The sequence below is a fragment of the Mobula hypostoma genome, chromosome 10, assembly GCF_963921235.1.
Source record: "Mobula hypostoma chromosome 10, sMobHyp1.1, whole genome shotgun sequence".
In the NCBI taxonomy this organism is placed as follows: Eukaryota; Metazoa; Chordata; class Chondrichthyes; order Myliobatiformes; family Myliobatidae; genus Mobula; species Mobula hypostoma.
The window spans coordinates 18,075,380-18,090,314 of NC_086106.1; the positions used below are offsets into that span (position 1 = coordinate 18,075,380).

The following is a 14,935-nucleotide window of genomic DNA, read 5'->3' on the forward strand; positions in this document are numbered from 1 at the left end:
GGAGGGGTGGGAGAGATGGGGTGAGAGGGGGTGAGAGAGAGACTGGGAGAGGGATGGGGCAGGGAGAGGAGGGGGGGAGAGACGGGGTGAGAGGGGGTGAGAGAGAGACTGGGAGAGGGATGGGGCAGGGAGAGGAGGGGTAAGGAGAGACGGGGAGAGAGGGGGTGAGAGAGAGACTGGGAGAGGGATGGGGCAGGGAGAGGAGGGGTAAGGAGAGGGGGTGAGAGAGAGACTGGGAGAGGGATGGGGCAGGGAGAGGAGGGGTAAGGAGAGACGGGGTGAGAGAGAGACTGGGAGAGGGATGGGGCAGGGAGAGGAGGGGTAAGGATAGACGGGGTGAGAGAGAGACTGGGAGAGGGATGGGGCAGGGAGAGGAGGGGTAAGGAGAGGGGGTGAGAGAGAGACTGGGAGAGGGATGGGGCAGGTAGAGGAGGGGTAAGGAGAGGGGGTGAGAGAGAGACTGGGAGAGTGATGGGGCAGGGAGAGGAGGGGTAAGGAGAGACGGGGAGAGACAGGGTGAGAGAGAGACTGGGAGAGGGATGGGGCAGGGAGAGGAGGGGTAAGGAGAGACGGGGTAAGAGGGGGTGAGAGAGAGACTGGGAGAGGGATGGGGCAGGGAGAGGAAGGGTAAGGAGAGACGGGGTGAGGGGGTGAGAGAGAGACTGGGAGAGGGATGGGGCAGGGAGAGGAGGGGTAAGGAGAGATGGGGTGAGAGAGAGACTGGGAGAGGGATGGGGCAGGGAGAGGAGGGGTAAGGAGAGATGGGGTAAGAGGGGGTGAGAGAGAGACTGGGAGAGGGATGGGGCAGGGAGAGGGGGGTAAGGAGAGACGGGGAGAGAGAGACTGGGAGAGGGATGGGGCAGGGAGAGGAGGGATAAGGAGAGACGGGGTGAGAGAGAGACTGGGAGAGGGATGGGGCAGGGAGAGGAGGGGTAAGGAAAGACGGGGAGAGAGGGGGTGAGAGAGAGACTGGGAGAGGGATGGGGCAGGGAGAGGAGGGATAAGGAGAGACGGGGTGAGAGAGAGACTGGGAGAGGGATGGGGCAGGCAGAGGAGGGGTAAGGTGGGGGAGAGAAGGGAAAGAGAGGAGAGATGGGGTGGGGGGTAGAGAGGAGAGAGGAGTGGGGGGAGGGGTGAGGGAGGGTATAGGAGAGGAGGAGTTGGGGTCAGGTTTAAGGGTGACTCACTGTAGTCTGACCAGCTGGAATAGAGCAGGTTGCCCCCGTCCGGGGTGAAGACCACGTCGAGAATACTCCAGCCCACGTCCCGGGCACGGATGGTCTTGAACTTCCGCAGGACCCCTCCCCTGGCCCGGTACAGGCGAATGTTCTGGTCTGGGAGCAGGGGGAATGCGAGGGAGGGGCATGTCAGTGCAGGTAAATCCCCAATACCTTCTCGTCTGTCTCTCCCTCCTCCCCTCCGCCGTCCCCTCGCTTGATACTACCTCCTGTCCCACATCCCGACCCCTCACCCCCTCCCTCCCTCCTCTCCCCCTCGCCCTACCCATCCTCATCTCACAGCCCACGTCCCAACTCCCCCTCCGACACTGCAGCCTCTCTGCTGTCCATCCACCTGCCCGTCCCTCCTTGCTCTCTGCACCGTCTCCCACTCTCTGACCCTGTCCCTCCTTCCTCCCCCTCTCTACGTGTTTCCTTTTCTTTGCCCCAGTCCCCTCCACCCTGACCTATCCCCACTCCACTCTGCTCATCCCGCTCTCACCCTCCCGCCCATATCCCCCTCCCCCATCCCCCCAATCATACCCCCCCCACTCGCTCACCCTGACAGGCCGACATGAAGATGTTGCCGTCGGAGGAGAAGATGCCACAGAAAGCCTTCTGCTGGAACGAGTCAACGGGAGACATGTGGTTGGGCAGGAAGCTGGCCGGGGGAGGTGAGTGGGGAAGTTAGACATGGCCAAACAGAGTTGTCCCACCAACCGCCCTCCCCTCACCCAACCCAGGGTCAACAACGCCTACCATGGCGGAAACCCCAAGGGCCTCGGCCCAGGTTAACTCTTCCCCCACTCAGTGACCTTCCACACTCCTGCAGCTTCGTAATCTCCTCCCTGATCCCCCCTCTCTCTCTCTGACTGTCCTCATCAACCTGCCGACCAGGTTACCCCAACTATTTTATACGCCTGTGTGTGCGTGGGTGTCTGCGTGTATGTGTGCGTCTCCACGCAATTCTGGTCAACCGATGACGGGAAGGATGTGGAGGCTGTGAGGAGGTTCCCCAGGATGCTGCCTGGGTTGGAGAGCAGGAGTTACAAGGAGGTTTTTTCTGGAGTATAGTGCAGGCTGAACTCCAGCTGCCACTTGTCAGCCCAGCTCTACATCGCGTCAACGTCCTGTTGTAACTTACAATCTCCAACACTATCCACAACGACACCAACCTTCATGTCACCTGCAGACCTACTAACCCACCCTTCCACTTCCTCATCCCAGTAGTTTACAAAAGAAATCACTAAGAGCAGGGGTCCCAGAACAGGACCCTGAAGAAAGCCACTGGTCACCGATCCCCTGGCAGAATTTCCTCCATCTACAACCACCCCCTGCCTTCTGTGGGCAAGCCAAGTCTCCCTGGATCGCATGTGTCTCGACATTGTGAAGGAGCTGACCATGGGGAACCTTGCTAGAATCCAAATTATACTAGGGTCAGAAGGGGCACAGGTTGGGTAGATAGTCTTTATCCCCTTGACAGGGGCATCAGCAGTAAGAGGGAGCAGGTTTAAGATGGGAGGCAGGAGCTGTTCTGGGGGGATCTGGGGGACACGTTTCTTTCTCGACACACAGCGTGACCGAGATCGGGAACTCACTGCCAGAGGAGGCGATCTAGTTGGACAGATTCTCTGCAATTGGGCAGACAATTTTTCTGGAAAGGGAGGAGGAGGGAGCGGTTCCAGCTTGGGTGAGGGAGATGGGTCAGCATGGGCGTGTTGGGCTGAATGTCTGTACATCTTTAGGAACTGCTTGATCCTCACGACGAGACCGGCCTCGCCGTGCCTCAGCTGGGGGAACACATCCCACCAGCCCCATCTCCCTGTCAGCGGGACACACCCTTCCCATTTGCCTTGAATTACATCTCCCTCACTCCTTAATCTCCACCTCGCACCCAACTCCTGTCCACGCCAACAGTGCTGAGGTCGAGAGGGTTCAGAGCTTCAGTTTCCCAGGACTGAATATCACCAACAGCCTGACCTGCTCGAGAGACGGACCACGGACATGAGCCACGGTCAACACCACGACTTCCTCGGGACCCTAAGGAAACTCGGCGAGCTCCCACTGACCCTCCCCAATTTCTACCGATGCACTGTTGGAAGCGTGCTGTGCAGAGGCGTCGCAGCTCGGTACGGCATCCGCTCCGCCCGTGACCGCAAGGAGCCACAGAGAGCTGTGGACACAGCTCATGACTCAGCCGTCTCTCCCCGGACTCTGTCCGTTCTTCCTGCTTCCTTGGCAAAGCAGCCAGCAACATCAAGGACCCCACTCACCCACCCCAGACATTCTCTCTTCCCCCCTCGCCCATCGGGCAGAACATGCAAAGCCTGAAACATGAACCACCAGGCTCAGGGACATAAGACTATAGTTATAAGACTCTGCAGCAAATTAGAGTCTTCATTCCACAATCTACCTCGTTCTAATCTTGCACCTTATTGTCTGCCTGCACCTGCACGTTCTCTGTAGCAGTTACACTTTATTCTGTATTCTGTCGTTGTAGCTCAATGCTCTGTGTAAAGATCTGATGTGTGTGAACAAGACAAACTCCTCACTGTAATGGTACACGAGACAATAACAAACCAATTCCAATGCTCTCCCCCACCCAGCCCTTTGCTGTGCACATCCCATGGACACTTGGCTTCGGGGCCTTGGGTTATCGGTCTGGCAGGTGGGGCAGCCTCACAAGACACAGCATCGACATCCCCACCCCACAAACAGATCACTCCCCAGATGCAGTGTGAACCGGAGTCCTGGATGGGAGCCGTGTCTGGAAGCGGTTCCAGAACCGAAGGTCGGGAGACGGCCCAATCCGGCTCCTGTTACCTCCCCGAGAGCTAAATAAATCCCTGGCCCCGCGCTGTGCAGTAAAGTGATAGCAGGCAGGGAGGGGCTGTGGGAACAGCTGCCCAATGTTCCACTGTGGCAGGAGAGACTCCAATGAGGGAGGGAGGGAGAGAGAGAGAGAGAGAGAGACAGAGGGGGAGAGGAGAGAGAGAGTGAGAGAAAGAAAGGGAAAGAGAGAGAAAGAAAGATACAGATAGAGAAAGGGGGAGAGGGGAGGGGGAGAGAGGAGAGAGAGGCATGGAGGGTGCAGGGAGATGGAGGGTTGGGGTCACAGAGACAGGGAAGGAGATATAGAAGAGGGAGAGGGGGTGGGAGATGGGGAGGGGTTGTAGGGGGTCACAGAGATGGGTAGGGGATGGAGCGAGGGAGACACGGAGATGGGGAGGGTGTGTGGAGGAAGGAAGGGGTCACAGGGATGGGAGGGGGTGTAGGAGAGGTTGAGAGAGGATCACAGAGATGGGGAGGGGGTGTAGGGGTGCGAGAGGGGTCATGGGGTTGGGGAGGGTGTTTATGGAAGGGAGGGAGGGAGTGTAGGAGAGGTTGAGAGGGGATCACAGAGATGGGGAGGGGTTGAGTGAGGGGAAAGAGGGAGTCATGGAGATGTAGGGGAGGGGAGGGGAGGGAGGGAGGGGCATGGGGAAGGGTTCACGGTTTGGGGAAGGGGTGTGGAGGAGGGAGAGAGGGGATCACAGAGATGGGGAGGAGGTGTAGGGGATTTGTAAACTGTCAAGGGTGGGGACAGGTAAGATGGGGTGAATGAGAGGGTGGGGGTTAGACTCACTGTGAGGTGATACGGGAACACTCCCCATGCGAGAAGCCTCCGTTACAGCACATCCCGTGTTCCCTCTGTGGATGGAATGAGAGTGGGTTATATCGCACAGCAAGATCCCACAAACCAGCCAGGGCCGGGTGGGGGAGATAGGGGGGAGTGGCGATGGTCTCTCATTTCCCTTGCCCCCCACCCACACCTGGTCACGCCAGTCCTCCCTCCTTCCCCCACTGCCGCGCGCACAATACGATCTCACGCACCTGGGCCTGGGGTTGTCACCACCAACGCCCACCTTCCCCTCCACCCTGTTCACACATCCCTCGTCCCCCTCCCTCCACCCTCACCACCCACCCTGTTCACACACCCCTCACCCCCCTCCCTCCACCCTCACCCCCCACCCTGTTCACACACCCCTCGTCCCCCTCCCTCCACCCTCACCACCCACCCTGTTCACACACCCCTCATCCCCCTCCCTCCACCCTCACCCCCCACCCTGTTCACACACCCCTCGTCCCCCTCCCTCCACCCTCACCCCCCACCCTGTTCACACACCCCTCATCCCCCTCCCTCCACCCTCACCCCCCACCCTGTTCACACACCCCTCGTCCCCCTCCCTCCACCCTCACCACCCACCCTGTTCACACACCCCTCACCCCCCTCCCTCCACCCTCACCCCCCACCCTGTTCACACACCCCTCGTCCCCCTCCCTCCACCCTCACCACCCACCCTGTTCACACACCCCTCATCCCCCTCCCTCCACCCTCACCCCCCACCCTGTTCACACACCCCTCGTCCCCCTCCCTCCACCCTCACCCCCCACCCTGTTCACACACCCCTCATCCCCCTCCCTCCACCCTCACCCCCCACCCTGTTCACACACCCCTCGTCCCCCTCCCTCCACCCTCACCACCCACCCTGTTCACACACCCCTCGTCCCCCTCCCTCCAACCTCACCCCCCACCCTGTTCACACACCCCTCGTCCCCCTCCCTCCACCCTCACCACCCACCCTGTTCACACACCCCTCGTCCCCCTCCCTCCAACCTCACCCCCCACCCTGTTCACACACCCCTCATCCCCCTCCCTCCACCCTCACCCCCCACCCTGTTCACACACCCCTCATCCCCCTCCCTCCACCCTCACCACCCACCCTGTTCACACACCCCTCGTCCCCCTCCCTCCACCCTCACCCCCACCCTGTTCACACACCCCTCGTCCCGCTCCCTCCACCCTCACCCCCGTCCCTGTTCACACACCTCTCGTCCCCCTCCTTCCACCCTCACCCCCCCACCCTGTTCACACACCCCTCGTCCCCCTCCCTCCACCCTCACCCCCCCACCCTGTTCACACACCCCTCGTCCCCCTCCCTCCACCCTCACCCCCCGTCCCTGTTCACACACCCCTCGTCCCCCTCCCTCCACCCTCACCCCCCGGTCCCTGTTCACACACCTCTCGTCCCCCTCCCTCCACCCTCACCCCCCACCCTGTTCACACACCCCTCGTCCCCCTCCCTCCACCCTCACCCCCGTCCCTGTTCACACACCCCTCGTCCCCCTCCCTCCAACCTCACCCCCCACCCTGTTCACACACCTCTCATCCCCCTCCCTCCACCCTCACCCCCCACCCTGTTCACACACTCCTCATCCCCCTCCCTCCACCCTCACCCCCCACCCTGTTCACACACCCCTCGTCCCCCTCCTTCCACCCTCACCCCCGTCCCTGTTCACACACCCCTCGTCCCCCTCCCTCCACCCTCACCACCCATCCTGTTCACACACCCCTCGTCCCCCTCCTTCCACCCTCACCCCCCACCCTGTTCACACACCCCTCGTCCCCCTCCTTCCACCCTCACCCCCCGTCCCTGTTCACACACCCCTCGTCCCCCTCCCTCCACCCTCACCCCGTCCCTGTTCACACACCTCTCGTCCCCCTCCTTCCACCCTCACCCCCCACCCTGTTCACACACCCCCATCCCCCCACCCTGTTCACACACCCCTCGTCCCTCTCCCTCCACCCTCGCCCCCCCCATCCCTGTCCCCCTCACCCTGCGCAGCAGCTGGGCGAAGTTCCTGGCAGGCGATGACTGCAGTGAGCCGGTGGCTAGCTGGATCTGGGTCCGGATCTCACTGCTCTCGATCTCTCGGGTGTCGGGACTGGCGTCCACTGTGGGCAAGGAGGAGCACAGAAGTCAGTGCAATTTTATGCCAACCCTCCCTCCCTACTACACAACACCCTCCAGCAATCCCTGACCCTCCAACCTTCACCTCTGTACTCCGCAAACCACCCACCAGTCCAGCTCAACCTTTGAGCCTTCACCCCCTGAACTTTCACCGTGCAATGCCTGATCCTACACCCCTGCACAGCCAGAATCCCTCCTGTGCTGTCATCCCTTGCACTCTCATAACCCTTGACCCTGCATTCTTGTACCCTCACTCCTGCATGCTTTTAAGCTTGACCTTTTATCCCTGCACCTTCAGTCCTGCCTTCTCATGACCCTTGACCCTTCATGCTTGCACCCTCATCCCCAAGTCCTCACAATCCTTGACCTGTCACCTCCAGAACCCTCAGCCCTTCACCCATACCCTTCATAACCTTGCCCTGTTACCTCTGAAACCTTTGACCCTTTACCCTCACAGCCCCATAACCCCTGACCTGTCACCCCCTCCAAAACCACTGACCCTTCACCTCTGCTTGTTACCCCTGGTGAGACCATCTTTGGTTGTAGGGAGATTCCTGGAGCGAATAGATCCTCCATTACTTGAACAGTCAAAGCCTAATTAGTAGCAGTAGTTGGCACGGTTTTGTGCGTGGGAGGTGACATCAGGCAAATCTTGAGAGTATTTTGAAGAGATAACTAAGACGACAGATAAGTTACGGCAGCAGATGCTGGCTGTACGGACTTTTGTAAGGCCTTTGACAAGTTCGTAAAACCTTTGAAAGATTAGGTCACAGGGGAGTTAGTGGAGCCAGCAAGGTGGATTTAGAATTGGCTTGAAGACAGGAAGCGAAGGGTAATGGTTGAAGATCGATTCTCTGACTGGAGGACTGAGACTAGTGGTCACCAGGGGTCAGTGTTGGGAACTTTGTTATTCACCATTTGGGTATATTATTTGGAATGCGAATGTACAAGGCACGATTAGCAAGTTTACTGATGAAACTAACTGAGGGGGCCTTGTTGACAGTGAAGCGGGTTACAATAGATTATCATCAGTTAGGGAGCTAGTCTGAGGATGGGGCAAACGCATTTTAGCTTCAATAAGTGTGGGGTGGTGGACTTAGGACGGGGTAGGACCAATAAGGCGCTGATTCAGGTGTGATGGGAGAACCAGGTCACAGTGCACTGAAGGCAGCTGCACAGGTAATCAGGGTGGTGAAGAAATCACTTAGCCCACTGGCCTTCCATCAGTCAGGACAGGGAGCACTGATACAAGTCCTGGTCAGGACGCACTTGGAGTATTGGGACCCTGGTGTAGGAAAGACATTGTCAGACTGGAAAGGCTGCAGAACAGATTTACAAGGATGCACCCTGGAAGAGAAGGCCTGAGGGCTGGTTCTTTTGTTCCTTGGGTATGGATAAGGTGGACGGACGCAGTCTTTCCCTCAGGGTCTGGGGAGCCCAAACCTAGAGGGCACAGGGACACAAGGGGAGGGACTGAAGAGGGATCAGAGAGGTGACAGTTTCTTTACACACAGAAAGACCCAGCACCAGCTGCCAGAGAAGGTGACCCGAATGCAAGTGGGGAAAATGAGTACAATTACAAGACTTAACCGGAATTTGGATAGTTGTATCTTGGTGGATCAAAGGCGTCTGGGACTATAGCAGGGAGCGTACTGTGATCAGAAGGGACCGGTGGGCTCGATGGGCCTGGTGCTGATGGCTCTGCGACCCTACGATGTCACCCCTGCACTCTCGCAACCCCCGCGACCCGTCAGCTGGCGGGGAGGGCTGCCGGTCTGGAACGAGAGGGCTGAGGTTCCTACCTGGGGGGTGGTAGCGGTCCCCAAGGCACCCGTCCCAGGCACTGTCACTGTCGTCATCATCGTCCGAGTACGCCTGCACGAGCTGCAGGCCCGTAGCTCTGCCCCGGTTCACCAGCTGGACCTGACCCCTGGGGAGAGACGGGGTGGGAGCACCTCAGGATGGAGGGTCAGCACTGAGTGGCGAGTGTTGGAATAGGGCGAGGAAATGCCCCGTAAACCCGCAGCAGCACCTGGGAGCCTACCCGTACGCTGGCACCCATTAGCACCCAGCGGTGCCCATCCTCTGCGGGACTCATCATCCACATCTCAGTGGGAACAGGACCCCTGGGTGAGCCTCTGCCAGTCTGACCCCTCCCCATCCAACGTTCTGCTCTCAAGGGTACAATACTCACTCTCCAGAGCCCAACGGTGAGGCGCTCTCTCCCCGGCACCCGAGGGTGAGGCCCACCCTCCCCGGCACCCGAGGGTGAGGCAATCTCTCCCCGGCACCCGAGGGTGAGGCAATCTCTCCCCGGCACCCGAGGGTGAGGTCCACCCTCCCCGGCACCCGAGGGTGAGGCAATCTCTCCCCAGCACCCGAGGGTGAGGCACTCTTTCCCCGGCACCCGAGGGTGAGGCACTCTCTCCCCAGCACCCAAGGGTGAGGCCCTCTCTCCCCAACACCCAAGGGTGAGGCCCTCTCTCCCCTAGCACCCAAGGGTGAGGCCCTCTCTCCCTTGCACTCAAAGCGAAAGTACTCACTCACACGCACCCAAAGATGAGGCAATCTCTCCTCTGCACCCAAGGGGTTTCCATGGACTACCCAAAACCCATACCCAGGCACCGATGGGTGTCACTGGCTGACACTAGGGGGCGGGACTAACGCCTACGCTGCACCCGGGCGGCGGGACAGGCCACCCCTTCTCGCCCCTGCACCCAAGGGTGCCCGGTCTACCTGCGTAGGAGGTGGGCCAGGACCTGAGCCAGGTTGGAGTCCTGCTGCTCATCTCTGTGTCGCCTTCTGTCCCCCGCCGACGCCGGGGCGGAGCCGAAACCAGAACCGGAGCTGGAGCTCCGAGAGCCCATCCGTTGCTATGGGGACCCCGGCTCGGGGTCCGCGGTGGTTGTTGTTGTTGTTGTTGTTGACCGGGACACAGGAAGCAGCCAGATGGGGGCGGAGTCCCGATCCGATGACGTAACCAACGGGGGAACGGGGTTTGGGGAAGTGACCAATCGGCGAACAATATGGCCGGCCCCGCTCCGCACGTACTCGTCCCCCACCAATCACTGACCTCGGCTCCCACGTGGGGAAGTCGGCACCAGTAAACCAATCACCTTTCGCCTGGCCCACCCCCCCCTCCAGGATTTGCCCCGCCCCCCCTTCTCCGCGCTTAACGGCCGTCTGTCACTTGACGCACGGAAAGAGGAAAGAAGGGTTAGGAACAACCAATCAGCGCTTCGCTCACAGTTGCCGCGCCAGCCGAACGCCCAATGAGGCGCTTGTGCTCCGCCTTGCCGATTGGCCGGTGGGGGGGGGAAACGCACTCGCGACCAATCCCGGCTCGAGGCCGCTCGTGAAAGTAGGAGGAGGCCGAGCGAATGGGCGCCGTCTCTACGCCGGGACGAACGGCGGACCGGTGGTGCGCTGACATCCGAGGGAGAGAGTTACCTCCCTCCGCCGCCGAGCGCCGCCTTCCCCCGCAGTCGCCTCATTCTCGGTCCGCCAAGTCCTCACTGACACAGGTAAACACTGGCGCCATTGGCATACGGAGTAAGCGTCACAGCTCATTAGCTCCGTCAGACCCGCCCCCTGATCCGTGCGTGCTGGATGCGTCATGACGTCACACCCAATGTCATCGGAGAGTTGGCGCTGCTCGACTCGCCGGGTCTTTCCTCTGATTCTTGGTTCAGTAGCAGATGGCCAACAGTTGAGCGGGTGGCGGGGTTAAATCATTAATTCCTCTCTTTAACCTTCCATCCCTCTCTCCCTGCAATCGCTCCTTTCCTCCATTAACTCTTCCTCTCTCCTCTCCCAACCAATCATTCCCCCCACCAACCATCCTGTATTCTGTCAACTCTCCCTCCCTTTACCGACCGACCCTTCACTCCTGCACCAACTTTCAACCCCTCCTCTGTCTCTCCCTTCAGGCAGCCCCTTCCTCCACCGACTCCCCCAGCAGTTTCTGTTCAGATTTTGGATCTCTCCCTTCCCTTTCCAGCACCCACCTCCATTAAACAGAAGAATACCCAACAAGAGCATAGTCATAGTCATACTTTATTGATCCTGGGGGAAATTGGTTTTCGTTACAGTTGCACCATAAACAATTAAATAGTAATAAAACCATAAATAGTTAAATAGTAATATGTAAATTATGCCAGGAAATAAGTCCAGGACCAGCCTATTGGCTCAGGGTGTCTGCCCCTCCAAGGGAGGAGTTGTAAAGTTTGATGGCCACAGGCAGGAATGACTTCCTATGACGCTCTGTGTTGCATCTCGGTGGAATGAGTCTCTGGCTGAATGTACTCCTGTGCCCAACCAGTACATTATGTAGTGGATAGCGGACATTGTCCAAGATGGCATGCAACTTGGACAGCATCCTCTTTTCAGACACCATCGTCAGAGAGTCCAATTCCATCCCCACAACATCACTGGCCTTACGAATGAGCAGGGGTTGGGGACACCGCCCCACCATTTCATGTGGACATCCGCCTCTTCTGTTCTAATTTTCAATTGGCCTCAATTCCCTGATCTCTGAAATACGTACTTCCCTCCATCTTCTCTCCTTCCAATGATCCTCCCTAGGGTAGAGCATTCCAAATATTCACCCCTCCACCCTGTCCCTGCAAGAAGTCCCTAAGCACTTAAGTTGTATATGACTGCCCATAAGCTTGTAACTGTCTCCTCAGTCGAAGGGACTTCAACATGTACCCTTCTCTGGGTCTGGTAACTGTTCAATATGGACACTCCAAACTCCAAAAGGATACAGATCCTTTTGGGGCTTCCCAGCAGTCGCTTGTTTGTGGGGAGCGAGTGTGAGGTTTGAGTACAGGAGATGGGGTGCTGTGTTGAAGTTGTACAAGTCATTGGTGAGGCCTAGTTTGGAGTATTGTGTGCAGTTTTGGTCACCTTCCTACAGGAAAGATGTAAATAAGGTTGAAAGTGTACAGAGACAATTTACAAGGATGTTGCCAGATGAGGAAAGATTGAGTAGGTTATTCCATAGAACATAGAAATGTAACACCCTGGGAAAGGTTTCACTGCTAATGTAATGGTCTTTCTGTAGCAGCAATGTTTGGGTTATGGTTAGAAGTAACGGATACTTTGGAATGTGAGGCATTCAATGAGGGGAGTGTGTTTTTGTGTTGTGTGCTTGACATCGAGCTGATCTGGGTCCTTTGTTTGGTGGAAGATGGAGAGAGAAGATGCCAGAAAGAGGTGGACTTGGAGTGGGGCTGGGAGTCGATGAAGCCCAGGGAAATCGATGGAGGATTGGCGAAAGGGAAACCATGAGCTCCAACATGTGCGTATTAGACTGTTTCATTAAAATGGGCCCTTTTCTTTTTGTTTTTCTTTACTAACCCTTTAGTCAAATTAAGAACTATAAAACTAAATAATTTAATTGTATATGGTGTACTGTCTGTTATTTCACGGTACTGATTTGTGACGGCGTTTCACATCACACAGCATCCACACAAACAGGAAGTTTTTTCACCTCAGATTCACACGTTTGGCGGGGCCAGAGTTTCTCTTCCCTAGACTTACGATGCCGACAGAACCTGGGGGTTACAGAAGATTGAGGGGAAATTTGATCGAGATATACAAAGTTGTGAGGGGTACAGATAGGGTAAATGCAAGCAGGCTTTTTCCACTGAGGTTGGGTGGGACTACAACCAGAGGTCATGGGTTAAGGCAACATGAGGGGAAATGTCTTCACTCAGAGGGTGGTGAGGGTGTGGAATGAGCTGTCAGCACAAGTGGCGCATGCGAGCTGAATTTCAACATTTAAGCAAAGTTTGGATGGGAGGGGTATGGGCTGGGTGCAGGTCGATGGGAGTAGGCGGTTTAAAATGGTTTCAGCATGGACTAGAGAGGCCGAATGGCCTGTTTCCATGCTGTATTCTTATGACTGTGATTTTGAAAAGCGAGTTAGGCCTTTTGGAACTTTTCAGTGACATGGGATATCACGGTTTATCAGGAACTTGGCAGAGGCCTTTAAAAGTGAGCTTGAGGTGGACCATTAAGCATTGTTGGGGTGGAGAGAGTTAGACTAGAGAGCAGAGGCAGAGTTTCCAGCAAGTTTCTTTCCTCCTTTGTCCAGAGTAGCGGGAAGGGGTCCAGAGACAGTAGTGTGATCTTCATGTCAGATGTGGGAGATCTGTGAGACCTCCAGTCTCCCTGATAACTACACTGGCATGAAGTGCATCGAGCTGCAGCTCCTTACAGACCCACGTTAGGGAACTGAAGCTGCGGCTCAGTCAAGAGACTGCGGAGGTGATAGATAGAAGCTGCGGGGAGGTAGTTAGTCCAAAGTTACAGGAGAGGGAAAGGGAATAGACAGACAATGCAGAGTACTAAGTGGCTGTTCCCCTCAATAGCAGGATACCGTTGTGGGGGGAGGATGGAGGCCTGGTGTGCTGAAAGCTACAGCGACCAGCTCTTTGGCTCAGAAGGGAAGGGAGAGAAGTGGAGAGCGGTGGGGGTAGAAGGGTTCAGTCGTTAGGGAAGCAGACAGCAGATTCCTGTTGATGTGAAAGAGACTCCCAGGTGCCGGGGTCGGGACGTCCTGGGTCAGGTCCACAACATGCTAAAGGGGGAGGGTGACAATCATGGTACACATTGACACCAGTGACGTGGGTAGGTAAAGGGCTGAGGTCCTGAAGAAACAATATCAGAGCCTGAAAAGAAGGACCTCAGGGGTAGTAATCTCGGACGTGCCACAGAAGGTAAAGATAAGGTGATTTGGCAGATGAATATGCAGTTGAAGAATTGGTGCAGGAGATTTGTGGATCATTGGCTACGCCTGAACTTGAGGCCGTCTAATATCCTTGTGGGCAGGTTTTCTAGAGATGTTGGAGAGGATTTAAACTCATTTGACAGGGATGGGAACTGGAGTGATAGGTCTGAGGATGGGGTAGTTGGTACACAGGTAGATGCAGCGTGTAGCGGCTGTGAGGTGGGGCAAAATTGTAATCAGTGGGATGGTTTGAAGTTTGCCTTTTTTAATGCAAGTAGTATCAGGTGATAGATCCTGGGCCAGTACATGGAACTACAGTGTTGTGGCCATCATGGAGACTTGGCTGTCACAAGGGATGTTCCAGGGTTCGGACGTTTCAAAGGGGAGAGGATGACGCCGCGCAAAACAAGCTGGATTTGCTCCAGCATATTGATGTTCAAAAAGAGGGCACACTAGAACCTTTGAAAATATTAGGATCGCTAAGTCCCCAGGACCGGACAGAATATACTCCAGGTCACTACAGGAAATGAGGGAAAAATTGTTGCATCCTTGGCAATGATCTTTGCGTCCTCACTGGCCACTGGAGTCGTACCAGATGATTGGAGGTGGCAAATGTTATTCCTTTGTTCAAGAAAGGGAGTAAGGATAACCCCGAGTATTATAGACGAGAGAGACTGACTTTATTGCAGAAAATTCTCAGAGGAGGGATTTACGAGAAATTGGAGAAACTTAGTCTGATTAAAGATAGTCAGCATGGCTTTGTGAGGGGCAGGTCATACCTCAAGAGCCTGACTGAATTCTGTGACGGTGTGAGAAAGCCCATTGGTGAAGGTAGAGCAGTGGATGTGGTGGATATGGATTTTAGTAAGGCATCTGACAAGATTCCACATGGTAGGTTCATTCCTGGAGGCATGAGATCTGGAGAAACCTGGCTGTGTGGATTCAGAATTCGCTTGCCGTAAAAGGCAGAGGATGGTCGTGGATGGAGGGTATTCTGTCTGGAGGTCGGTGACCAGCGGTGTTCCGCAGGGATCTGTTCTGGGACAGAACTCCCCTTTGTGATTTTTATAAATGATTTGGATGAGGAAGTGGAAGGGTGCATTAGTGAGTGAGTTTGCAGATGACTCAAAGGTTGGTGGTGTTGTGGATAGTGTCGAAGTTTGTCAACAGGACATTGAGAAGAGGCAGAG

The 14,935-nt window shown here is 56.6% G+C and overlaps 1 protein-coding gene across 5 annotated transcripts in view; it reads right to left on the reverse strand.

The window, feature by feature from the left end:
• Window positions 1-10,595, reverse strand: part of dcaf11 (ddb1 and cul4 associated factor 11) — a 30,663-nt gene extending 20,068 nt beyond the window's left edge. The window contains exons 1-6 of one of the 5 annotated variants that reach the window (XM_063060119.1): window positions 10,460-10,595; window positions 8,812-8,939; window positions 6,875-6,993; window positions 4,843-4,907; window positions 1,778-1,878; window positions 1,188-1,334 (exon numbers count right to left, since the gene is read on the reverse strand). In XM_063060119.1, coding sequence (XP_062916189.1) covers window positions 1,188-1,334; window positions 1,778-1,878; window positions 4,843-4,907; window positions 6,875-6,993; window positions 8,812-8,939; window positions 10,460-10,503 — 604 coding nt within the window. In that variant the 5' untranslated portion in view covers window positions 10,504-10,595. Of the gene's footprint in view, window positions 1-1,187; window positions 1,335-1,777; window positions 1,879-4,842; window positions 4,908-6,874; window positions 6,994-8,811; window positions 8,940-9,556; window positions 9,645-9,745; window positions 10,101-10,459 lie in introns of those variants that run through there. The other 4 variants (XM_063060121.1, XM_063060117.1, XM_063060120.1 and 1 more) reach the window with 4 other exon arrangements.
• Between the last annotated feature and the right edge of the window lie 4,340 nt (window positions 10,596-14,935).